The sequence below is a fragment of the Plectropomus leopardus genome, chromosome 8 (genome assembly GCF_008729295.1).
Source record: "Plectropomus leopardus isolate mb chromosome 8, YSFRI_Pleo_2.0, whole genome shotgun sequence".
Lineage (NCBI taxonomy): Eukaryota > Metazoa > Chordata > Actinopteri > Perciformes > Serranidae > Plectropomus > Plectropomus leopardus.
Genome location: NC_056470.1, coordinates 32,090,923 through 32,117,795, shown reverse-complemented (window position 1 = coordinate 32,117,795; position 26,873 = coordinate 32,090,923). Strand labels below are relative to the sequence as shown.

General features: G+C 38.8%; 2 protein-coding genes across 2 annotated transcripts in view; both read right to left on the bottom strand.

The window, feature by feature from the left end:
- LOC121946787 (probable phospholipid-transporting ATPase IIA) overlaps positions 1-12,068 on the bottom strand; it is a 49,652-nt gene extending 37,584 nt beyond the window's left edge. The window contains exons 1-5 of the mRNA XM_042491540.1: positions 11,878-12,068; positions 7,925-8,069; positions 3,352-3,465; positions 3,038-3,146; positions 693-751 (exon numbers count right to left, since the gene is read on the bottom strand). Coding sequence (XP_042347474.1) covers positions 693-751; positions 3,038-3,146; positions 3,352-3,465; positions 7,925-8,069; positions 11,878-11,945 — 495 coding nt within the window. The 5' untranslated portion in view covers positions 11,946-12,068. The remainder of the gene's footprint in view (positions 1-692; positions 752-3,037; positions 3,147-3,351; positions 3,466-7,924; positions 8,070-11,877) is intronic.
- Positions 12,069-14,212: 2,144 nt separating this feature from the next.
- sall4 (spalt-like transcription factor 4) lies at positions 14,213-22,381 on the bottom strand. The gene is made up of 4 exons (XM_042492129.1): positions 22,155-22,381; positions 17,233-19,668; positions 16,845-17,149; positions 14,213-16,139 (listed from the first exon to the last, which is right to left on the bottom strand). Exons 1-4 carry the CDS (start codon positions 22,219-22,221, stop codon positions 15,705-15,707), a joined length of 3,243 nt encoding a protein of 1,080 aa, XP_042348063.1. The 5' UTR covers positions 22,222-22,381; the 3' UTR covers positions 14,213-15,704.
- Between the last annotated feature and the right edge of the window lie 4,492 nt (positions 22,382-26,873).

Genomic DNA, 26,873 nt, shown 5'->3' with positions numbered 1-26,873 from the left:
ACAAGACAAATTCTCCATTCAATTCATCTGGACAGCTTCCCAAAAAACTGAACGGTGCACGGATTATTGCTAAGTGGTCAAAATCTAATAATAAAGATTTACTATGACTCTTCAAATGTAGATTAATTTAGAAATTTCAAAGCTTTCCTTTGTCAGCTACTGGTTTCCCCTCACTTTTGAATTGTAACCCACATAACTCAGAATCACTCAGTCATATTAATGAAACGTGCAGGACAACATGTGTGACCTTTCCTTCAGCTGCGCTGAAATGAGTAATTCAGAAAGAAGCCCTCAGTTGGAAACAGAAGACACGACTTACTTCTCAAATTTCATGTACAAAGACCTCAGAGAATCCACTCTATCCACAACAAGAGCAACACAACAGATTCCTCTCAAATTAGATATTTCAAACAACTAGAAAAAAATATATATCAATAAATAGTACTTAATTGAATTTATGTTTGAGATCTAATTAAAGGCATTTTAGGTTCACTCCTGTTGTGTATGCATTGAGTTTGACAGGCTGAGGCTCAGATTGATCACAAGATTACAAAATCTTTACTAACTCCTTTCACCTCAGTCACCAGGAGATTAACAACCCCCTCATTATTCTCTGTCATATAAATGGTGACTTGACAGTCCTAAAAGGCAAAACTATTCACAGATGTGGGATTAAACAATCTTTAGCAAACCTTTTCCACGATTATGAGATCTCCAACTTGAATACCGCTGCTTTTAACCTTCACCGTGCCTGAAATACACAGAACAAAGCTTAAAGTTAATGGATTGATCAGTAACTTTTTATATTTGATGGGCTGCATTTGGTAACAATCACGTTGTTCTGTGAATTGTCATAATTAAAGATAGATTTTTGACCATTTATGGAATTGATCATTCAAAGATCATATCTAAAACACAAAGTTCTCCAATGGTTTTTCTTTTTAAATGAAATGTGACTTCTGCGTGCCTCATCAGTCACAGCAGAGAATTTGGGAGGGTAATTTTCCTTGCAGATTTGAAAGAATGTTTGGGGGAGCTGGTTGAGCCTTTTCTCTCATTCCATTTGGAATGAACAGGCAAAATTGTTTGGGAGAGATCACTGACCCCTGACCTCTGCCGTGACCTCAGGGCTTTGCATATGTAAGACATTAAAGCACATTAATATTGCTGTGCAATAGGCCTCAAGGAGCTTTATATTAGTGCTCTGCTACACTAACGCTAAAACATTTTATAGATTACACAGCAGCTTCATGTAACACGACTCAGAAACAAAATGTGGCGAAACATACTTAATCTGTACCAAAAGATGAAGCTTTGGTCAGAGCCCGACCGATTCTCGGTGAGATGATTTTATCACAGATGTCTCTGTTTCTGCTTATATGTTCTTGATTATGTATGATGTAAAAAGTTTATCTTTAACAGAACATAATGCACAAAATTATGTTTACAGTAATTTAGAGTGATCATATTCCCACTGAAGTTTACTGATTCAGTGCACTGATGTCTAAAATATCCTCCCTCCATTACATTTCTTTGTCACAGGTATTTAATAAACATGTCTGAGGGTTAATTGCATTGTATAATTTTATTTATTTGTGTATCTATTTATTTAATTTAATTATTTTTTTTATTTATTTTTACTCCCCAATATCAGTGTTGTATCATCAGGCTCGAGCTTATATTTTTATCTTGAATTGCTTTTATGTTAATATCTCATTCAAATTTGTTGCTGAGCATTTGATCAGAACTGCAATAATTAGTTGATCAACTGATTAGTCGATCAACAGAAACTTTGCCTGCGACTGTTAAACAAGTTGTCAGTTTTTCTTTACAGTCGCTGACATACTTTTGTCCAATCTATAATCACATTTTCAAAACTCTAAACACAATCAACACAACACCAGAACTCAATGCTTAACACTCAGTTTGTAATCTGATAACAGACTTCCAGCGAAACTGTAAACATTGGTCTCTAAATTGCTACACTATTTTGCCAATTGTCTTCCACATTGACTCATGTGCTTCCTAACGAAGACAACACTGTGTGTGATGTAGATGAAGTCTTACAGCCAGAACCACAAATGTTTTCTTTTCCTGCACTTTTGTAGTTTGATGAGTGTGACAACATTTTGCCCTGTACACAGCAAAAGCAAAAGCCAGTGTTTTTTTTGTTTCTAGACATTCTTTGTGTGCTTATTCAAATGATGGCTTGTGTGCACTATACTGAAGAGTTTTAAGAGTTTTCCAAGAATTGTTTGTTTTTGCAGGAGTTGTATAAGGTAATGTTTTGCTGGTCTGGTGTAAGGTTTTGTGGTAAGTGTGTACAGTTTTGCAAAAATAGCCTTTAGTTAGCCAATCATATGCCTGAGCAATGTGAGTATAGGTAATGCTTGTTAGCAATTGTTAAAAAAAATAAATACATTTAAAAAAGCTATAAGAATTGATTAATGTCAATGTCAAATATAAAGATGTAAAGATTTGTTGCTTTTCTTTTCTTAGTGAACTAAATATATTTGCTTCTTAGACTGCTGCTAGCATAAGAAGAGTAATTTGAATAAATCTTCCTTCATTTTTAATTTTTCTTCATTTTATAGATAAAATAATTAATAGATGAAACAAAAAAACTTACTTCAACTTCAACCAGTTTCTTCCTATGCTAGAAAACAACACACCAAGTTCTGACACCGTAAATTTTTCTATAAACCACAAAATATGCACGGGGGCCGCTATCATGGAGGCAACCAGTCATTGTGTTTATGGGTAAAACAAGCTGCCACATCAAAGGGGAAAAGTGATGGAAACCACAAGAGGTCTCCTGCTTTTTATTGCTGGTAGCACTTTATACCAAGGCCTCTTATGTACACTTTTACATCTCTGCTTTGAATTACCCACCATTTCCCCTAGCCCCAATAAGTTTTAATAGGACCAACCTCCTACAGTTAATAGACGCTGATGCTGAGAAATAAGCAACGTGGTTCAGATATCAACACAACCAAAACATAACCTGTGTTGTCCTCTTAAAGCCTCGGATCCTTACCTCTTGTTGAAAGCTTGCTGTAAATCTGACAGTTCATTTCTTTGTCTCGCATGTAGCATCTTATTTCCTCAACTGCCTCTCTGATGATGGTAATAGCCAAAACAAGACCCTAGAGAGAGAAACATTTAAGTTAAAAAGTTTTCCAAAGTAGAGAATAACAACTTGGTACATGTGAGTAATAGTGCTACTGCATTTGTGGGATATCTGAGTATTTCCATCACAAAAATATAAATACTAAGCCAGACTATGCACAATAGTATTTAAAAAAATGTCAGTTAACCATAATAATCAGCAGTTAGTGAAATGCTACATACCAGAGGGACCCAGTAGGTGTAGAGCGCACCTAAGCGTAGCTCCTCGATAAATTGAGAGCAGGCCAAGAGCAAGAAGTACAAGTTGAAGAAGTACTTGAACTGATTGAACAGCACCTGTGAACATAAAACAAAAAAAGCACAGTGTGAGATATTTGCTGTGCGGCAAGTTATTGAGCATATGACTGTTTCTGACATTTACTGCCAGGCCACGACTGGTTTCGATACTATTCGGCTCCATATGCCTTGTTACAACTCTGTTTTGGGGGACTTTGACATCATGAATGGACCCCAAAACACTTGACTATAAAGTTCATTTGATTAGTGTGAACATTTTGTACCGTACCCGGGCTCAGCACCCTGATCATTGCCCAAATCCAAAGACAGTCTTTATGCACACTCCAGGACACTAGCATCAGGTGTGAACATTAACTAAACCAAAGAACAAAAATTGGACTGCTATTTAACGCAGCTACAAGGGTTTTTTAACCTGTTATGAAACAGTCTCAATTAAAAACTGCCTCTAATTCAGACAGCAGCGCAGGTTGCCGTGGACAGACCCTTCGGTGCCACCTTCGACCTGCAGTCACAGCTCCAGCGAGCGGCAGACAGCTCCGCACCCGACAGCAACTCTTCCACTGGCGCAGAGCAGAGCTTCGCCCTGCTGATGACGGTCCCCAGGTCAGCTGCGGTGCCTTTTCTACACAGTAGCACGACAAAAATGTCACATAGATGATGGCGCAAGTGTACTTGGGTACACTTGGAGAGGGGGAGCTATTAAACTTGGGCATAATACAAATCAATCGTATCTATTATGAAAAAAAATGACTTCACGTGTACATAAAACAATTGTTTCAACACAATTTCAATATGTCACGTGTGATGCTTTTAACAATGTTTCTTAAACTTTAAAACTGCCAATCTGAGAAATATAATTCCATTGACATAACTGGCATCCCAGCTATGTATAGTTATCAGGATAATCGATTAATTATTTATAAGCAAAAATGCCACATATGAACAGGATGTTTACTTCTCAGATGTAAACATTTGCTGGGTTTTTTTGTCTTCTACAAAGGAAGAGTGAGGAGTTCAGCCTGTTTGTTGTACAAGAGAAGCATTTTGACCTTTGCTTTTAAGAAACTGCTTTTTTTGTTTTCTGACACTTTACAGACAAAACAATGAATTGTTTTATTGAGAGCATAATCTGCAAATGAATGGATAATGAAAATAATCTTTAGCTGCTATCAATAATACATTTTCTGGAAAATGCATTGAGAAACTGTTTTTGGATAAATTTCAGTTAAATAAAAACTTGACTCATAAAAAAGCATTGATGCAAAAATCCTCATGAAATCAAATTTTATCCACAGTTATTGTCCTCATTGGCCTTATAAAGAACCTGCAGAATATAGTCACTTTTCCTTTAGTAGTGTCATTATCAAAATTAACACTCGCACTTTAGCTTTGCTCAATTTCATTACCACCAGTGTGCAAGATTACTACCAAGGGAAAACTTGTGTCTTCACATTGCTACTGTACATCATTTCCAAATCTGTTGGTAAGCGGAGAGTAGAGAACACGAAAGCATGCACACAAACACAAAGATGACAATATGTTTTCCTGAGAAGAACTTCTTGAACCACAGTCAATATAAAGCATCACAATTTGCAATGCAAAAGAGGGCTCTGCTCTTGTCTTCGGCTTTCCAAACAAATCTGAGCTACTTTCAATGTCTGACTTCATATACAAAAAAAGGCATAAGATCTTAAGACAACTGAATGTCTGGAAAACAAATGCATATGTAAATCAGGCCAGGGAAAATGCGAGAGTAAAAACGACAGCTTAGTAAGTGCCACCGATGTAAAAAAACTTCAAACTTAAGTCATATCTCTCTCTTCTATGTTCTTCTGAGGATGTGAATGTGATCTGGTGCTATGAGACCATGCTGCTGTTTGTGTAAATGTGATAAAACCATCTGTCACACTTTGTCACCTTTCAAGGATCGCACAGTCCCTCTCCACTAAATAAATGTCTTTTTTCTCTTCTGTTTATAGCCCCTTACATTTCTGACACTGATCATAGTGACTTGTATCTGTACAAAGTTTGTCACTGGAGAGGTGTTTTCTCATTCCTCTACTGAAATGGCGTAATGTCTGTGCACTTCCCTAAAACCTGAGATTCAAAAGTATGCTGGCGAGCTAGATTAGGTTTGTCAAAATTGTTGTCTAATACAGGAAACAAGTATCAACAGGGGAAGCGACTTTGACACAACACCAGCAAAGAAACCTGAAACCTCAAGTACAGAGTGGACTCATTAAGGCCAATTCATAGTTTCCACATCCGCAAGGGTCCGCAAGGGTCCGCTTTGGTCTGCGTGACATAAATGTCATCAGCCCACACGTGAGTGATGTTCTGCCCTGTGCAGATGTCCGTGTGCAGCCATAGGACATGCTCCATACAAAATATAATCTCTTGGTCCACACTCCCGTCCAGTCCAAAACACTCAAGTCAAACCAGCTGCGGCTGCTTATATTTGACAGAGAATCACTCTGGACCCTCAAGTGTCTTCTCAGTTTTAGTTTCACCGCATACTGGCAGTAGAAGGACGGTAAATTCACTTACCAGCCCTCCCGTTTACTGCTGGAGGCTGACACAGATGAATCAAACCACATTCGCATTCATGTGACCGCAGCTGTCCACCAACGTTCTTTTTGCAAATTTTGATTAGACCTCTAGTAAGTAATTACATGACAAAAGGCGGGTTTCCATAAACCCTCAAAATGCGCAAATTAAAATTGCAATTATGAAATATTCCTAATGGAAACATCAATTTGGAAAAAAAACACATTTATCTCAAAAAAAGTTTTTATGCTTGCATGAGGTTTTATTTCAAATGATTCGAAAATGCCATATTTTGAAAAACTGCAATGGAAACACTTTTATAGGTCACATGATGCTATGGCTATGTGCTTGTCGGTAGGAACAAGCTCCCTCATGATGCAGCAGGAGCTACAAGAGCTGTTACTGCATCACATAACTTTTCAAAAGTTGAGTGGATCATCCACAGGTTCTGAATACACACTTCCTCTGTGACATTGTTTCTTTTCTTTTTTTTTTACTTTCCATTATCGCTCACATAACACCCCTATGTCGCCTTTGACTGGAAATAATGACGGCTAGTGCGGTGGCTGCAACAGAAATAAACCTGCTAATGTTTTTAACATCCATCACTATGCTTCTTGTGTGTATACGCGTTATCGCGGGTGGAGAAGTCTCATATCATCACTGAGTGGAAACACAATCATCTCGCAAATGTGTTTTATCAACATTTTTAAAATATTCCTTAAGTTTTGCGCATATCTTTAATGGAAACTAACATCGTAGCAGATATTATTGTATGTTTCACCACTAACAGCAACAGTAACTGTCAGTTACACGCTAGCAAACGACATAAACAAATAAAAGATCCTAACTACACATAGCACTCTGATATGTATACAAGTCATCACATTTGCTGCACAACAGACTCCTCATGACTCACATGCATGGCTGAATCTCTTCAGTGTCTCCTCTTAAACCAATGTTAGCCATCTAATATCAATTCACCTAATTAAGGTGAATTGCACAGCTCTTTGACTTCAACCCAGCTAGCACAAGCAGCGGGATGGACGGAGCACAAGGCCAAATCCAGAACTTCACAGTAAGAGAAAAAAGAGTAGATCTGCATCCAGCCCCTCACGTTTTACTTACTTACTTTTTATGTGGGAAAACCATGTTAAACAAAATATTAATCAGAGCAGAGCACTTTCACATACTTTAAAACATGTCTGGCAAGGAACTTTTATTCTAACAAGAGAAATTCCACTTTATATGAAGTGACTAATGATCTCTTCATACTGTCAACACGTCAACCGAAGCCTCACCTACACATCAGGCTGATACAGTGCAAACTTTGCATCTGTCAGGAAATGCCCTTCGGCACAAGTCACAAAAGTAAAAATGTAATCAGCGTCTAAGCATTGAGAGGCTTGCTAACATGTAGTCATTTGGGATTAGACTAACGAATAAGCAAACAAGACTGCAATATTATTAGAGTAAACTAAAGAAAAGTAAGCCTAAAAAAACAAACACTCAAAGCTGAGGCGGTTTGTATTTGATGTAGAGCTGAGATCATTTGTAGATCAACCGAAAGTTGATGTGTGAGTATTTTCTGCATTTTTAGATAATTTCAAATCTTCCTATTTTGAAGTTCTAATGGGCACGTTTTCTTACTTTCAGTCAATGCAAAGACTAAATTATTAATCGAATGATCTGGAATCAGATCAGCCTGATGCAATCCTCTTTCTACAGTGATTTAAAATGAGTCAGACACGACAGTGACCACCCACTTTGCTGGCACCAGTGGGTGGTGCACGATGTCAGCCATGATGATGATTCCTCACGTTAGGATCGCCTCAATGGGAAATGTGTCCAACAAGTGACAGTGAATCAGAGCCAGGCTGAGAGAGGTGGGTGGTGATTTCGGGGGTTAAGGGGAGGGAGGTTGGAGGGGTGACCTTTGAGTGACACTAACCGCAGGCAGGAAGGTGAAGAAGTTGTACTTCTGGTTGTTAATGACATTCCTCGGGTACCTCTGCTCCCTCTTTTCTGGGTGGCCGAGCCACACGGTGCGGGGACGGAAGTCTCCCATGCCACAGCATCTCGACCACGGGCAGCACCTGCAAGGAAGGAAGTCAGGGATTCACACACTCAATCTCACTATTTCGTTCAGTAGCGTGCTGGGAAACAGAGTTACATGAAAAAGAAAAAAATATTTAGAATTTAGTTGATTCATTTAAGCTACTTTAAAAAGAAGATTCTGCAGTTTGACCCGTAATCCTGCGTGTTATTGTGAAAAGCTGTCGAGCTCCATTTTTAATGAATTCCCTCTCACATCTCTTAGTTAATGTGTTGCTTATTGCAGCTACAAACCCACAGATCAGACTGAGCTACAGGAGCATGATCGTGGAGACTGAAGAAATCAAGCCTTACAAAATAAATATTAACCTCACCTGGAAAAGGGAGGACACTCCCTTCGCTCAACCCAAACAACACATTCAGTATCAATAAACCAAGAGCCCAGTGACCTGGAGATTAATAATTGAACTACTTGCTAAGTTTTAAAACACTTCCTGTAAACAAAATTGAGGCTTGACAAACATATAGCCTGTGTTTGGTGCAGACAAAATGAGGAAATTGAGGAAACTTTCGTTTTATGACAGATGACTCAGTTTTTTTAAAACAGCATAACAATATTCACTGTTCAACAGCTGTCCGCCAAACCTGATAACTTTTCTACTGCGGTTAATTTTTAATTAGTTAACTTTGTCACGGCCCTGCTATGAACGGGACACCAAACATAAGGAATTCTGTCCTCCTCGATGGGATAGTTAAGATTTTTTGTAGCGTACTTATCAATACTCAGTGTGTAAAACATGCAGTAAATGGTGATCGGCAGTTTGGAGAAGCAGGCAGCAGTACCATCACAAAAGCTATATTGAGAATGCAACCGTTCATACACATTTTACCAATAATTTTACATGAATTTTCCACAACTTTAAGGCAAATTGTGTTTTTTCTTTTTTTTTTGCAATTTAAAAAAAATGACATTTGGGCAATTTTTACATATATATTTATTTATTTATGTAGAAAGGCATGTTTTCTTTCTCTTTTTTTAACTTGGCCATTTTTTTCCTTTCAAAATGTTTGACCATTTTTACAGAAAATAATGAAAATTTTCTTTCTTTCAAAATTTTAGGTGATTTATAAAGTAAGCATGCATGTTTAATATAGCTCTCATATTTTTTTCACAGCCAGAAACTGTTGAAATTATTGTGGATTTTCCAAACCAAAACCAAATCAAGTCAGTGGTAGACCAGCAGCTTCTGTGTTTTCTGCCTTAAACTATTTTTGTCAAAGGAGTGTGATGGCTTTAATAAGAACATAGATAACACTTCCAGTTCCCCACTGAAAATGGCTGTCTAACAGCAAGGTAAAGAGGTGAAAATATTCTAAATATAGTGTACACTTAAACTGATATTGATTTTTTTTTAGGTTAAAATATGTTTTGCAGCTGCCTCCATCAACAGCAGTACATTGCTGAGCTTCTGTGGTGGTACTCTGTCTGCTTCTCCAAACCGAGGACATGCTGACCGCCATCTAATGTAGATAGTGCATCATATGGGGAGCTCACCTAGTGTGTGCACCCCATGTACAAAAGGCTGAGTTTCAGCAGCGGGCTGTGATTGATTACGACTCCCAGCCTTCTGCTGCATGTCGTCCCTTCTTTCTATCCCTCTTTTATGTCTATCTTCATCTTCTCTGATGAATAAAAGCTAAATGAGCCCACAAAATAAGTATGCTACAGTTGTTAGTATAGCTTGAATCCAGGAAACAACCAAACATATTGTGATATCAAACCCACATATGTATGATATATACTGTATTTAAAGTTACACTTCTTGCAACAAAAATGGGCTCTGTCGTTCTGAGGAAACTCCTGGTTTCTGTAATCTTGAGCAAAATAATCCTCATGTCGCTCTTTTTTAAAACCAGAAGTCTCTCGCAGAGACAGCTAACCTTCAGTAACAACCAATGACACAGAAGACATTTTGAACTGTCACTGCAGGAAAAGCACAGGTGTAAATAATACAATTAATGATGGCTGAACTGTAATTAGCTGCTTCAGTTTCAGGGTCCTAGTATTGTGCTTGCTGGTTCACTGCAGAGACCTGCTGGATCATCGTTTATGATATTAGCTACGCCTGTATTATTCCCACAATGTCAAGTCAAATTTTCTGCTGTGAAAATGACACTTTACTTTTGCTATTAGTTGTTTTTCTAAATAGTCTCTAAATTATTTGTTTACAGCATAAAATACCACTCCAACAACATAAAGAGGGATCATCACGCTAGGCTTACCCTTGTTTTAATTCTATAAAAAACAAAAGGCAGTTAAAAAAAATGTTTATTAAAATTTCGTAGAACTTATGTTGACATATTCAAATGTCTTGTTTGTCCAACCAACAGTTGTTCAAAATCTACTAATCCTCCCATTTAACCCCCAAAACCAGTTCATTATTGTTTGAGTCATTTAAAAATGACTCAAACAATTCATTTATTCATTATCTTTGCCAATTAATTTTCTGTCAGCCGACCTACTGATTAACCAACTTACAAAGTCACGCCTTTAAAAGTCTTATTTAGTCCACAACCCAAAGATTTTCAGCAACAGAGGAGGAGATAAACCAGAAAATACTCACATTTAACAAGCTGAAATTAGAGAATATTGGCATGTCTTTCTTGGAAGAATAACTCAAATCAATAAATCAGTTATCGAACTAGTCAGTGATTCATTTCACAGTTGAAAACTAATTGATTAATCGTTGTAGTTTTGCAGTTGCAGTTCGTGTGAACTGCATATGGCTATACAGCCAGGTGTTTATTATTATTATTTTTATTATTACTATAATTAGTATTTTATTATCTGTGTTATCATTGGTTTTTTTGTTGTTGTTGTCTTTATATTGTTGCTGATGTCCAAACATATGTTCAGTCTGCTTTAGACAATGATGTTATAGTTATTGTTCTTGTTCTGTACAACAACTCTTTCAAAACAACTGTTTCACTATGATCATGCCAGTAAAGCGTCCCTGAACTGAACTGAATTGTTTCTATCATTTAGCACACCCGACCAATGTAAAACTTAACTGAAAAGTAAACATTATTTCCTTTAAAAAAATGTGAATTTATTGCAGGACTTTTGTATTAGACTGCATTAGCTTTAGCTAGGTGTGATAAACAGCTAAATGAGTGTGCAAAATTACAGATGGTGGACAGGTGACTGTGATGCATTAGAATTTAATATCAATTATGCTGTGAACTGCAAAAAAATAATGTATATTTCTGCATTATGATACCTCATTTCCAGATTTTTTGTCTTTGTGTATGTGGTAGTTACAGCAGGTGACATCATGGTAGCCTGATCTATTGGCTGCATATCAGCACTGTGTGTACCCTGCTCTCCATCATCATTTACGGAGGCCTGCCCCTTCATGTGCTCGTCAAAATAACACCACACAAGCATCACTTATCCAGCACGTTAATCTACACGGTGTATATAAACTAAGGGCCTCCATTTCTGCGTAGTTTCTGCTCTTTGACAGTCCAACGTTACCGAGCAAATATTGACATGGGCGTCAAATGCACTTGTTCCAACTGCACCCCGGAACAACACTGGTGTCTCCTGGAGCTACAGCTAGCTTACAAGCTACCATGAATGGTCGCATTATATTTATCAGCACGTAAAGCCGTTGTTTTCTCCCCTAACTGCTATTTTAGTGGTAAAATCCGCCACCGCTAAGCTAGTTTTAGACACAATGTCGACGCGCTCCTGTGAACAGTTTGACGGCTACACCGACTTCACGCCGACGAGCGACAAACAAACGGCCGCGTGTTGAAATGTCGGTGCTGTTTTAACGCCCTTACCCATTTCTGTGTTTACTGTCGTGTCTTTTCGGTCGTCTCACGGGTTGTAGGGGGATATTGTCGGTCATTCCTGCAGCTCCGGGTATCGGGTGGGGGCTGTAGGCAGGCAGCCCGGCTGAAGCGGCTGTGACTGGGCGGAGGCTCCCGGCTGTCAGTCAGGACAGTCAGCAGGTTACAGAGCGCCTGCAGCTGCACGCGAGCACGCACTGTCTCAGCAGGAGCCTCTCACGCACTTTGTCTTCTTATATGTGGATTTTAGATATCTGTTGTTACTGTTTGGAAAAGGGCTGAAGCCTATTTTATAGATTTTGTGTATATTTATTGGGGAATAGGGGAGACCGGGTGCAATTGTAACATTGTTTTTGTAGTTTTGACGTCATTACTCAAAAACCTCTTGAATCAAGGCCGCTTCTAGACATGGGCACGGGGGGATAGTGGCCCCCCAAATGTTTCACCTGTCCCACTAATGCCAAACATAGGCATTTTTTAATTTTCACTTCAGTTATTGTCACTAAAGCAAGGATACTCAACTTGCCCATACATGTATAGGATTTAAGGACATAGGAATTAAGGACATCCCAAAAATTTTAGGACATTTCTAGGATTTAAGAACATTTCTAGGATTTAGGAAGTTTCTGTGATTTTATGATCTTTCTTGGATTTTAAGATAATTCTAGGATTTTAGGACATTTCTCAGATTTTAGGATGTTTGAATGATTTAAGGACATTTCCTGGATTTAAGGACATTTCTTGGATTTAGGAAGTTACTCCGATTTTATGACCTTTCTCTGATTTTAGGCTCTCAGCTCTCGGGACATTTCTTGGATTTTAGGACGTTTGAAGGATTTAAGGACATTTCTAGGATTTAGGAAGTTTCTATGAGTTTAGAACATTTCTCGGATTTTAGGATGTTTCTAGGAATTTAGAGCCTTTCTAGAATTTTAAGATGTTTCTAAGATTTTAGGACATTTCCAGGATTTTGGGACAATTCTAGGATTTAAGGGCATAAGTTGCTTAGCTAGAATTTCTTTGTTATGAAGAGGATCCTCCATTGGCACTTTTTTTGATAAACAAACTCTATTTGAATGCTGTTTTATGCACTCTGGCACCTTGTGTATACTAATTCCCAGTGTGAATAACTTTATTTTTACTGTGAATTAGAAAATGGTTGGGGGGCCACATTTGACCCACAGGCAGTAAGTTAAATATCACTGCCATAGTGCATAGAAATGCACAAAATTGAGCTTATTTATCAACAAGATTTGGATAAAAACATGAAATTATCATATTATCAACATCTCTTACTGCCTCCCATCCAAAGCACTCTAGAACCGGCCTGTCTTGAGCTATTTGGATACAATTTTTTTAACTTCATTCAAACCTTCAACTCAGTCTGCTCCTTTAACTTAAAGGACGTCATCTGTTATTATGGTCATCCAGACAATAGCGCTCTTGAAAATGTAATGATTTTTGTTATTTTAAATGCTAAATTGGTCATTCACAAACAGGAACTCTTTAAGTCAGATCCTAAGTTTGTATCTTTCCGCCTGGAACTGAAAGCACTTTTTAAGTCTGTCAGTTTGATTAATAACAATAAAAGTGTCAAGCCTTTGGGAAATTCTGCCACTTTCTTTCCTGGTTTAATTAATTATTTTATGCCTTTTTACATCCAGATCATGTTTTTTTTTTTTGTTTTCAAAAGTTTGGAAGAGTGTATTTAAACTTGTGTTTGTTTAATTTTACTTTACTCATCTATGCACTTTGGTCTGTATTTACATGTTTCTGAGGCACTGTGCGGAAAAACGTGCAGTTTTCTGTCTATTTAGAAATCTGTTCAAAAAGAAACATTGATGCAAAACTAAAACTAAAATATTATGACTATGGTTGGGTTTACTTTAGAGCTGTTGTAAAGTGAGTGTGTGAGCACACTGCATTTACGCAGAGTATTGTATCAAAATTTGAGAAGGTCATTGTGTAGTTGACATGAAGCAGAATGGACACATGATTGGAGAGCTTCTTTTTTGGATGCAAATACTTGCTCGTGGAGAATGCAAAATAGCAAGGGATTAATGGCTCCTGGTGGTATCAAGAAAAAATACTTGAGTCATTTGAAGGTGAACTGATGTAAATTTGGAAATTTATGTACCTTGAAACCTGCCATTACAGGCATAGAAATTAGTAGGGTGCATTTCAGTGGCTAGTGTCACACAATCAAATCCAGTCTACTGTGAGAGCGTTTTGGTCTTGGGTATCGTGCAGATCTTCAGTAATGACACGAAAAGTTTTGAAAAAGTCACCCTGATTTTATTTTTCAAAATCAGAAAATATTTAGGTGTAGGAAAACATTTGAAAAAACAAAAACGAAACAAAAAAAAGACATTTACATTGTAAACAGGCCAAATTGGCTCAACATCACTTGAATTGTAGAGACCAACTTGAAAGCAGTTTTGACATGGTTTGCTAAAGAAAGGCACAACTTGGCAAATGCATATCGATAAGGAATGTACAGCAGGGGGCCTACAAAGTGATCTGACCATTCTGAGTTGTGTAAAGTGTCCAGTGATACATTCATTACTGTTCCAACTCAGCAGGTTGAGAGTGAAAGTCTCATCGTATACTCGAGAATGTATCGGAAAATGCACGCTGCTTTGAGAGTAGGGGGCGCGGAGGACAACTAAAATCTAAACGAGGTAGAACTTACCCCCTAACCTCAAGCATTTTGTGAATTATAAATAAATTAATGATGCTACAAAATTGATTACCTAGAAAACAAAAGGTCTGACGGTTGTTTCACACAAAACATGACAGAGAGGAAAAGTTAACAAAATAGTTGATTTGCCTTTTTTCCCCTCGGTCAGCCATCACAATAAAAGCAGTGAAATGTAACTACAAGATGGAAATTGAACTAAAACCTGAAATAAAGTGCAGGCATGAGAACACTTTCGGAGCTCAGCCAACTAAATTTGACTCTGCAAAACATTTTAGGGAAAACTGACTTTTGTAAATTGGTGAAAATATGAAATACAATGTTACACAGTACAACACACAAATGTATCAGTCTAACAGCCTTTGTGATAACATTATGGTGCAGTGAAAGACAACAGCAACATTGTAACATTCAAATTAGGCACTTGGCAAAAGCTTGGAGTTTACTGTATCTTAGCACTGATGCACCGATGATTAAAGCCTGTTTGAAACCTACATTATCCCAAACGGATGACTGTATTGTTGCACCTTTATTTAATGGACATATGCTGGAACAATCTGATCAAAAGCCCCTTCAAAATGACACGCTGATGACATTTACCACTACAAAAAATGTACAATGTCATAAAATCTATGGCACACAATAGGAGGGAAAGTAGTCATTCTAGATACATACGGTTAACTAAACCATTATTTCCGAACACTGAGACACAGTGTCCGTAAAAGGTCATGCCCTGAAACTTCCTATTAAAGTCGAAATCCTTCAAAAAAAGCATCGAGGAGACGGTCTGAATTAAAGCAGTTTCAAGTGTTTCAAGTTATACATTCAAACTTCTGGATAGACAGCAAAAAAAACAAAAGTCACAGGAAAAAAATACCCGCATATATATTTATATAAAATAAAAACACAACTACAGTAGTTATATCAAGTTGAACTAAAAATAACACTTGAGAATTGTTCAGATCAGGAGGGGAGAGAGCTGCAATGAAGTTACCGAGAAAATTCAACCAATCTAAGCAGATTCTACAAGGTGTTCTCTGAATGTTGATTGTACCTCATTTAAATGGGAGACATTCAAAAAAAGAGTTCAGGTGGTAAACTGACTGGAGAAAAAAAACGCCTAATTAACTGCAATTTTACCCTCCTCCATGAAATGTGGGAACTGCGATTTTGGCACACTTTCTGAGCTGTTCTTCTCAATTTCAGCCATGGTGGCAGGCAAGCCAGAGTGGGATCCATCCATCTTCATGAGGCCTCCGGTGGATCCAATCAGAGGCCCGCCGGCAGGGCTCCCAGGGAGCGGGATGCCACCTCCCTGGATGACTGAAATTTCATTGGTCTTCATGGTCAGGCCCCCACTGAAGGCAGCAGCATACTGGTTCCACAGAGACTGGTCAAAGTTCATTGGCGGGGCACCCAGTTCTTTGGGGGCCTGCATAATTTCTGGCAACATCTTGGCCTCGGAGCTCATTGCCATCAACGCCATGGGATTATCCAGAGACAGACGCTGGCCCCGCCGTGATGTGTTGTTCCACATGTGAGTGCCGATATGCACCTAAAGAAAAGACGCACTCAATTACAATTCCATCTCAACACTTATTATCTGTCTGTTTCAATACCTGTACTATATAGTATGGCGAAAAAATATATGTATGTATGTATGTATGCCCCAATATGTCAAATGCAGTATGCCAAAAATACCAGGATGTTCAACTACATCCAGTCAGATTTTGCAGTTTGCAAGCAAGCATGCTATTCTGGCTTCTCTGAACAGCAATCCTCTGATGACGGCTCACTGACAGCTTTTAAAAGCCGCAATGACGGATCACAGTGTATTAAGTGACCGATGATGAGTCGGATGGTAATAACAGAAATACAAATTGTTCAGGTAAACAAAATAATCCTAAAGACTACGAACAACAAATATTGAAAAAGTAGAGAAATGCATATGTGGCTGTTTTTTTTTCATGAATATAAAATGTAAGAATCTGCAATGCATGCAGTTATAAGTGAAGTTATACACTGCAAAGTAACAACAGCAGAGGTCTCCGGGTTGAGATCCGTCTCTGACGAGCTCAGCAAATGGAGTTGTCGTTTTATCTCAATATTAAAGGATGTATGAGCAAGACGGTCTGAGTTTATAAGGGCCACTACAGTACCTATTGAAAGTATAAACAGAAAGTACACTATTCAAAACAGTCCCTATATTTTTCCCTTCTTGAAAACAGCATATTGAGCGCTTCATACAACGATGACTAACCTTTAGATTTCCCTTGGTGGTGAAAGCCCTGCCGCAGATGTTGCAGGCAAACGGCTTCTCTCCTGTATGAGTGCGCTCATGGATCTGCAAGGCGCTGGCAGATGAGAAGTTCTTGCCACAGATGTTACACACGTGCTGTTTGCTTGATCGTCGCGGTGCTGTGGAGATGGACGATGGCATGGCTGTTCCCTGAGGCATATGGGAGCTGATGAAACCATGCGGGCCCATGGGATTCTCCGGAGGGATCTTCATCTCCAGGCTGGCCAGACTTGATGGTATTCTCATGAAGGACATGTTGCTGGGAACTGCAGAATAAGAGGTGGAAAATTAGATCTAAGCATCAAATATGACAGCCTCTAAAATTCTAATACTTTTCTAACAAGCTCACCATAATCTCCGTTTGTGTATGGTATGCCAGGCTCTTCTTTGATTGGTCTGGGGGTGAAGCTGCTGGATGCTGTGAGGTCCAGGGCTCCACCCGACTCACTGCCACCTTGAGCACCACCGTCAGACTCTGGTTTGCGGGCAAAGTCGTCAACAGCAGACTCAGGAGACTTGCTGCTGCTCATGTTGTTCAGTGGGGAAGAGGAGTGAAATGACACAGCAGAGTCAGAAATGGCAGGACTGCGGCCGTTCTGATATTCCTGCTCTCTGGGAGCCGATGGGGATTCTTTGGATGTTCCCTCGCTTTCCGAAGCGGTGCTGCTCTGTCGTTTCAGTGCGAGAGCAGAGGTGAGATTCTTCAAAACGTCGAGGCTGGAAAACCCAGCGGGGGCTGCTTGCTTTTGTGATTCCTCAGAGGCAGGTGGGATGGGATCAGAGGTGTCGTTTGGCCTCTGGGAGTTCAGCTCCGGCTCATGTTCCTCCATGCTTGCTTCAAAACCAGTGATATCCATAGACTTCTCCTCTGATAGAGATGACTCCATTGCTTCTGCTGCCTCAAACGGATTTTCTGGCATTGGGGTGTTGGGAATCTGTCCACCCATGTGCATGCGAATGTGCTGCTGCAGAACCACGGCGTTGGTGAATTTCTTCTGGCAGATGGGACACGAGTGCTGCATCTTCAGAGGAGTGTTGGCCCTGTGCACTCCGTAATGGGCCTTGAGGTTACCCTTGGTGGAGAATGCACGACCACAGATTTTGCACTTGTAGGGCCTCTCGCCGGTGTGTGTTCGGTAATGCATTTTGAGCGAGCTCTGGCAGCTGAGGACCCTGTGGCAGATCACACACTCATTGGGGTCACTGGTCCTCTTGTCCAGGCCATCTACCATCTGCTGAAGTTTTGCAGTACCAGAGCTTTGTTCTCCTATGAGGGCGTTACCGTTCATATGATGCAGCGCTCCGAGCAATTCTTTAGCATCCTTCTGATTCGGATCCACTCCTGGTTCTTGGCCAAACACATTAGCAGAAACCGATGGGGAGCCATCACTTGTTGAAGGGGAGGGTCTCTGAGAAAATGGGTCTCCTGCAAAGCCGTCATATGTCTTGAATCCTGGTACGGGTGATGGGTGGAAGCCGGCAGCAGGATGGCTGAGCATAGGCTTGATGTCGGTCATATTGGACTCATCCATGGGCACAGACATGCCAAAGGGTATGCCGCTGCTGGTGGGAATGTTGTCAAGGTGTTCTGGCACAGGATGCGGGTTCATGCTGATGTTAGGATACTTGTCTTTATGCCTCTGGAAATGCACTTTAAGGTTTCCTTTGGTTGTGAACCGGTTGCCACAAATGTTACACTTGAAGGGCCTCTCGCCAGTGTGAGAACGCAAGTGTATCTGGAGAGCGCTGTCATTGCCAAAGGTCTTTCCGCAGTATTTACACTTGTGCTTGTATAACGAGTTGCCGTCCTTTGATTCTAGTGGCGGGTTCAGCATCTTCGTCTTCACTTTTTTAGTGGATTCAATCCCTGCTTGGATGCCGTTGAAGGTACTGGAATAACCTATGACACCTGACTGTTGCAGTTGTGCTGGTAAACGGTTTGGCAGATCTGAAATGCCCTTCAAAATGTCTGTTTTAGAAGTCACCAGTCCTCCATTCAGAGAGGTAGGGATGCCAGTGGGCAGAGGTAGTTTACCTTGCTTCATTGTCTCCATAGAGAGGCTCTGACTGCCGGTCCTTTTTCCTATCAAAGCTGCTGCAGCAGAAAGTTGTTGAGAGAGATGTGCACCGAGGGCTTTCAGAGGGTCCATCGCTGCCCCTACTGATGACTGGAGACCCTGTGGAGTCATCATCGCTACCTGGATCCTGATCTGTTCTGTGAGCTGGATTTGCTGCAGCTGCTGTTGCTGGAGGCAGACTAATTGTTCCAGGATCATCGGGATGGCCTGCATGACTTCTTGTGACGAGGTAAGGGGTGTAGTATTTGAAATATGTTGGGAGACAGCCACTTTGGTGTCTGCAATGGTTTCCAGAGTGACATTTGAATCTTGCATTTTGTGCGATTGGTGGAAAGACATCTCAGGGCTCACAGGCATTTCCGTCTCCTGCTGTCCTGCGTCCTCTGCGTTCACACTGGACTCTTCCTCCATTCTTTCCAGGTGGTCTGTATTGACGTTTGATAAGGAGTGACTGCTGGACTGGCTGTCGTCGTGGTCACTCGTGAGGCCTTCAGGTGAGCCTTGTGAATATTCCTCAGGCACTTCGTTGCCATCGCCGTCTTTCATGATGAGCACTTGCTGACTTTTAGTGCAATTTTTCTCATGCTCAAGGAATTCGGCTTCATCAAAGAATTCGGCACAACACTTGGTGCAAACCCTGGTCTCATCCATCCTGATCCTCTTCACTTCGTTTTCAGTCACCTCAGTCTGATCATCTGGAAGAATCCCTGAAACGAGAGGATACAGGATTTTCATTTGTCATTTTACTGAAAGTACATCCCTTATATCTCCTTAAGTGGGACAGAAACTGAGCTTCATTCTCAGAGCTGCAACTAACAATTACACATTTGATTAATCTGATGATTACTTTCTCAATTAATCTTTTATTTGTTTAGCCTATACAGTATTTTATAGTATTTTATAAAAAGGGTAAAAAAAAAATGTCAGTCTGTGTTTCTAAAAGCCTAAGATGATGTCCTCAAATGTCTTGTTTTGTAAAAAATTCAGATTACATTTAGAGAAAAAAATAGAAATGTATAAAGGTGATATCAGATAATTTTGACTTGTTCTAGAAAATTATAAATAAACAAACTCAGAAATTGTGACACGATGTTGATTTGCTTCTGTGGTATGATTTCGGCTTCAGTGCTGTAGTCATTGTATAATCCTTCAGGATGTTCCTTTTCTTTTGTCCCTGCAGCTCACTGCACACAGCTGTTAAGGACTTTGAATTTGCCTGCAGGGCCAGCAGAGGGCAATCATCTACCTTTGACATCACCAGAACAATGTCCAGAAAGACAAAGAGCCATGGGCATTAAATTACTGTGTTTCTGAAATGGTCCACCAAGCACTTGCTAAAGATCAGATATGTTTCCAGAGCCACATGTGGAGCAAAACTTGTGACCAAAACCAAACTAAAACACTGTAAAATGTGAATCTAGGTTTCCACAGCAATGAATCTATCACTTAAATTTAAATTTGAGCTCCCAGGTGATATGAAAGAGTAGGCAAGAAAAAAAAATGAAGTTTACTATGCAAACACAGTCTAAAAAAGAAGAAAAGAAAGGAGATATTTTAATGTTGATTACCTTCAAGCATTTTCACAGCCCCTGAAAGCCTGATAAGTGCTCCAAAATGGGCATTTTAATTTGTCTGCTAACCAAGAGGCCATTTCACAACTGGGTGTATTGTTAAATGCTAATGCTTTAGAGAAAAGGGGCTAGACCACCTGTTTGCATTTGCCAAAGGAAACTGTTGGACTTGTTAATTGCTCACCAGGAGGCATTGAAGGTGTCACAAGAAAAGTTGTTTTACAATTCTGATGTTTTAGGGAAACAGCACGCAGGACAAGGCCACACACATTTACGCACCATAATGCAGCCGCTCTTATCTTAATACAATTAACTTTGATAAGAGCGGCAAACAAAAAAGAATAACGTTTGACTATGATACTACTCTTTCCAATCAAATCACAAGATGTCGATTATGAAATAACAATAAGGAGGCAACGCTCTGGTTTACCACTTGACGGCGCGTGACCTGAATCAGATCACCTTTGGTGGGGTACATGACACGAGGTCAGATTAAACATTCAATACATGGGCTTGTGTGGTTCCTAAACTGTGTAGAGTATCATCAGACAGCGATATTCTACATTAAAAAATACACACGAGAACACGCAGTGGCGCTTAATACACCGCTTTAACCAAAGTTTCCTAAATATAAGGTGAGCTTTACGCCCGCAGCGACGGGAGCTTGCATATGGCAACACCAAAACGCACCCCCACCCAGTCTCCACAAAAAAAGGCCACTGCTCCATCCCCCACCTCTCCACATATGTACCAAAGGAAACAGTCATGCATTAAACTGGGGGATTTATTGCCTTTAGGTCAGCTTACTCCAGAGTCACATTTCATACAGTTTTTGGGAACCTTTGTTGAAAAACTCAACGTTGGAGCACATTTATAAACAAATTCAGTCTAAAAAAATAACAATTAAAATATTAACATCATATTACAGCAACATTTCCAGGTAGAAATGTGAATCATGAAATTCACAACAAACAATAGAAACTGTAACAATACCCATTTCAAATTCGGTGAAAAAAAGTTCGCACTAATATCTGCCAACGATTACGTTCACCAACGTGGTGAATTTGACAAGTTAGTGATATTAAAAACATATAAATGATATACATATGTGAAATGCGCATAAAAACAGCCATTTATGCAGCTCAGCGTCCTCACTTAGACTACACTGTATCAAAGAAAAAGAATATCAACAGGTAGCTCCAATGCAACAAAAAATAGAGTTCAGACAAATTCAGCGACTTGAATTTTTCCCACGAAACTACATCTATACTCGACAATGTTCGATTTTGGATTGAAATAGTTAATTAGTTAAACACTTTGTAGTTAAAACTGTATTTAATGTGTACAAAGTAAAATGTTACAGTGGCGCATTTAAAAAAAAAAACGCTCCTCGCGCACCACCTGTATTGTGTTAAAATCATTCTGAATATGTCGCTTCCATGACTGAAGTTTTACTCCTGGTCAACTCAGGCGGACAGCAACAGGTCAAAGTGCGAGGGGAGCCGTGTAGAAAAGGCAGCCCCAACTTTGAGAAAAAGCGTCGATAGTTGGCTCCACGGCGTGGCGAAGCTGCCGGAGAACTTTTGGGTGACTAACTCTCATATCTGGTGCGTTAAACTTACCGTTTTCTAACGAGCCCGGCTCGTCCGAGTTGATGTGCTGCGGTTTGGCTTGCTTGCGCCTCGACATGGTGCAACCATCAGGGAGCAAAGAGTTGCCAACAAATTTTCCTCTCCTTCTTCAACAAATTCTTCGGGGAAAATTAGCCCCTCAAGTAGAAATGCGCATGTCAACGTAATTATTATTATCAATAATGCATTGCGATTTATCACGGTCCTCTGACAGCTGATTGGCTCCAGTCCAAGTGCTCACACATTATTCAAATGTGCTCCCCTATTGATGAGCGCAGCGCAGTGCCAGGAGGGGGCGGGAGGAGCCATGCGAGTGGATGGCCTGCAGGATGGAGGCAGGGTTAATAACACCCAACTCATCGCTCTCTCTCTTGTTCCCTGAAAAAAAATATTGTCACCGACAGGCACAAGCGACAAAAAGACCAGTCAGATGCAGGAAGAAGGTTTGGATGCTTCCTCTTAAATATCTGACTGTGAATAAAGTTAAGGAAGTTTCCTGCAAAAAATGATTCATATCCTGCCAATCATTATGGAGAATACTGGAAAAGTGGGACAGTGGGTAACAGCTGAGATTCATATATTTAAAAAAAATATTTTTTGTGTATATACACTTTAAAATCTACTTTAAGAAAAAAAAATCTTACTTAACCCCTTAAAACCTAAAAAAACTGGCTCAATTTCATTTCGAAAACACGGGAAGGTCGCAATAAGAAACCAAGTTAGAAATGACCCAAAATTTGCAAGAAATCAGTGATAAGTACAAGAAAAAATCTTTAAAATAGTTTTTTAAAAAAGCAAAAAAAAAAAAAAAAAAGAAAAAAAAAAGCCAAAAATCAGCTCACAACAAAAACACACACAAGCACACAAGGAAATGCCTGTAAAAAGTGCCTGAAATGTTTGCAGATTCATCATGGATCATATCTTTAAAGACTTCGCATTGTTTGGGGAAAATTTGTTGTTTGGTTTCTTCAATTTCCTAAGAAAAGAGGACAACACTTTTTTCATATTCATAATTAATTTGGTAATGATTCTAGAAAAGTAGTTTATCCATAAATTGTGTGTTTAGTAAAAAAAAAAAAAAAGATATAAAATTATAAAATAAAAAAATAATAATAATAATAATAATTACACTTTTCTGAAGATATTGAACATTATATGAAACTTTACTCTGCCAATATTTTTATTCAGTGTGACATCTTCCTCTTTGTTATTGCTTTGTTTGTATATATTGTATGTATACTGGATCTTTGTTGTCTAAATTACAAATAAAAAGTAAATAAATAAATAAAATGCAACAGTGTCTTTAACTTGTAGTTTTTTTTTTCAACCAGTGGCAGCATTTACTCACAACAGAAGAACATTATAATATAATGACCAGATTTTTTTTGAAATATTTATTTCCTTTTTGATCGCTGTCAAATTCATACACACATACAGATGTTTTTGATCTTGCATAACTTTCTGGGGTTTTTGGGGTTTTTTTTTCTGCAGGGACTCATTGTGTATGCACACTGCCCAATCCCTCACATCATATTATGTGTTATCACTGTGCTGTATTTATGATGCTCTTCTAGGCAAATTTGGTGCATCCAAGTCAGTTTATGGTAATCTAATCATTCTTCTGTTTATATCCACACACATATATGGTATCACTATATGTTTTCATAGTATTCCTCGGGGCATTCGTAGATTTGTTTGGATATTCTTCTGAAAAATATCATGGGATCACTGTTTAAGGTATAAATGTTCATCTAAACTCTTCCAAATACAGTCAAAAGTTAGCGCAGGAATGTACAGTAACGGAGGTGCACAAACATGAACTCTGTTTGCACATCTTTTTTTAAGCCAACATAAATATTTATGATTTCACCATAAACAGTGCAGAGCATGAAACGAGTATGACATAAAGTAACATACATGATTGTTATTGCGAAGGAAAGTTGTTTGCCAACATAAAATTTTACAACTGTGAACCAAAAATGTATCTTTTAGTACTAAAGACAGACTAATAAGCATAAATATTCAAGTTAATGCAAACAATAATAAGCCATTAAACTGGTCTATTTACTTATTAAAGAAACTATATTTATCACATAGCCTGTCCTGTGTTTCCTAAATGTTTGCCTAAATCAGATAAATTTGACTCCAATCTTCATTGTGCAGTTGATCAGATAATCAATAATCCCACGTTACATCTTCTGGTTACTCTAAAATCTCACAATGACCGTGAATCTGTGAGGGTAAAGATCCCGACATCTTCAGTGATAATAACGCAAGATGTTGATTTCACAAAATCCATTGTGATCCTGGTGGATTAATTTTCCTTTTTACTATCATGTTCAGCGCTTGAATATATGGATGTATCGGACATATAACCTGCCTGTCTTGTTCGTTTCTCGTGCTCACATCACCTTATGAAGGCAGGAATTTATTTTTGGAATGCGACACACCGAGGACATACCAAACTGTGCAACTTTCTGCCGACCGAGGGGTCAGCTGAGCTCATTGGACTGTGGGAAAATCTATTTTGGATATATATTTTTATTTTTCATGAGTTGTAGAAGAATCATGGGACATTGAGATAAAACAAGGCTGATATTATAAATAAAATTCCTCCTGCTGTTTGGGGGGGGCACACAAGTGGGGTTGGGGCTCTTTAACAAGAAAATTTTGCATATTTAACACCTAATTTCCTTCATTGTGGTGATTTTGGTGCTTCAAATTGTACATTTTCTGCATCAAGTTAGGCTGTAAATGTCATTTATTTTGTCAAAGTAAAAGTTTTCTGCTACTTTCATGTTTTTATTGAGAAGGATAAATGCACATGTTCTACATAAAGAGGGGGACATGTCCCCTTTGTCCCCCTGAAGTCTACACCCCTGGTGTGAAGGGTATAAAACTGTCCACTGATGCAGAGGAAACACACAGAAAGCTTCCCTTTAACAATATTGCAGAGGCAATTTGTCGATTAAAAAAGGCAAATTCATAGCAGAACTCATACACAATGCAGTTTTTTAGTGTTTTGCAGACAATTGAAATTTGGAAGATTGATTTTTTAAAAAAGTGTTAATATTTATACTGAAGGTAATTCTAATATATAAATAAGATAACAAAGACATAAAAACAACAGAAAAGCAACGAACACAAAATTAGAACACTACTGTTGATATTACTGATTAAGATTTGACTCTCAACTTTTTGCTATTATTTTGACATTTTACCCATTTCTTTAACAGACAATAAACTGACTGCATACACAAAAAAGCAACATTAAATAAAAAAATAAAATTATCAGTAGTTGCAAAGTTAATTTTTATATCTATCTTTTTTTATTTCTAAATAAATCAATTAAAATTCATGATGTTGTCCTTTTTACCATTTCATTTCAGTCTAAAATGCCTCCATATGTTATATAATGCCACAGCTGATAGGTGTGAGACAAAGACAAGCCAATATATTCAGATAAACAAATGTCCTTTAAGGGCTGAAGGTGAAAAAGAGGGGAGTGCTGTCTAGACGCTTTATGGCCCCAATAAGAAACTATGCTTGAATACGCTGTTTCTTCTGCGTTCAATGTAAACAACCCAAACTGTGCACGGTTGTAAAACTGCAGTTGTGGGAACCAGAGGGACATACGAGCTACATGGCCTACACACTTTAAACAAAAAAGAGAAAGATTAGACAGTAAGTCTCAAACATCAACAACATATGATATATAAGAAGATAAAAATCAATTTTCACTCTGAAACACAATCAATGGAGATGATGATTATGTCAAAGAATATAGATCCATCTTGCTTCTCCGTTCTTATTCTGTAAAAAGCAACAAACTGTATAGACAGATGGATCCTTGGCCTTTTCTCTGCCTTTAGCTACAGTGATAGGTGTTGTGGTCCATTGTGATCATTTCGTGCTGGTCAATGTCAGCCATGTAATGTTGTAGTGCAGAACAACAACTGTTGATGCAGCGTGTGGGCACAGAAACCATAACACGCGTCCTTGACCAGGTCATGCCTCTGACAATAGTGAATATACACTGTCAGGACATTTACTATTAAGTATTTTCTATATCCTGGCCTTTCTCTGAGCCCCTCTGGAGTTTAACCAAGTCGCTGCCGCAGGATGGAGAGACGTTAAGCTTCTCACGTGTCATTTGCCGAGCTTTACGACGACCTTGCAGTGGACAAACAATAACAGCCTCAACACTTGCTGAGGAATTGTGAATTGAACATGTGGTTTTTAGGACTCAGTAAAAGATGAAAGGCACAGGCCACCTTGGGAAGGATTTCACATCAGTGTGACGATCAGTGCTGTTGTCAAAACAAGAGCAGATTTTCATGAAAAGAGCCTGCTTTGCTCATTGATGTGTTTGTGTGAGAAAACAGATAACCTCGAACTTAAACTAGAATAACTTGAAACCCCTCCCTGCTCGCAAATGTGCTTTACTTATTATTTCATTCAGATGTTTGTATAAAATTCTGTGTTTTTAGTTTGACACAGGCGTCTGTTTTCACATTCATCTGCTAAGAATATTAGATATTACAAGAGTAAAGTTGGAATTTCGGTAATACACTTGTAAGATTGCGAGGTTAACTTGTAGTTTTTACGAGAAAAAAAGGCAGTTTTATGAGAGTAAGTTCAAAATATTGCAAAAAAAAAAAAAATCAGTTTTCTGAGAAAAAAGCTGTAATTTTCTGATAATAAAGTAAA

Excerpts from the sequence above, each read along its gene's own strand:
- sall4 (XM_042492129.1), bottom strand. The coding sequence starts at position 22,221 with ATGTCGAGGCGCAAGCAAGCCAAACCGCAGCACATCAACTCGGACGAG. Across the intron at positions 19,669-22,154 it reads GCCGGGCTCGTTAGAAAACG|GGATTCTTCCAGATGATCAG; the intron begins GTAAGTTTAACG and ends CTCTCGTTTCAG. Across the intron at positions 17,150-17,232 it reads ATACACAAACGGAGATTATG|TTCCCAGCAACATGTCCTTC; the intron begins GTGAGCTTGTTA and ends CTTATTCTGCAG.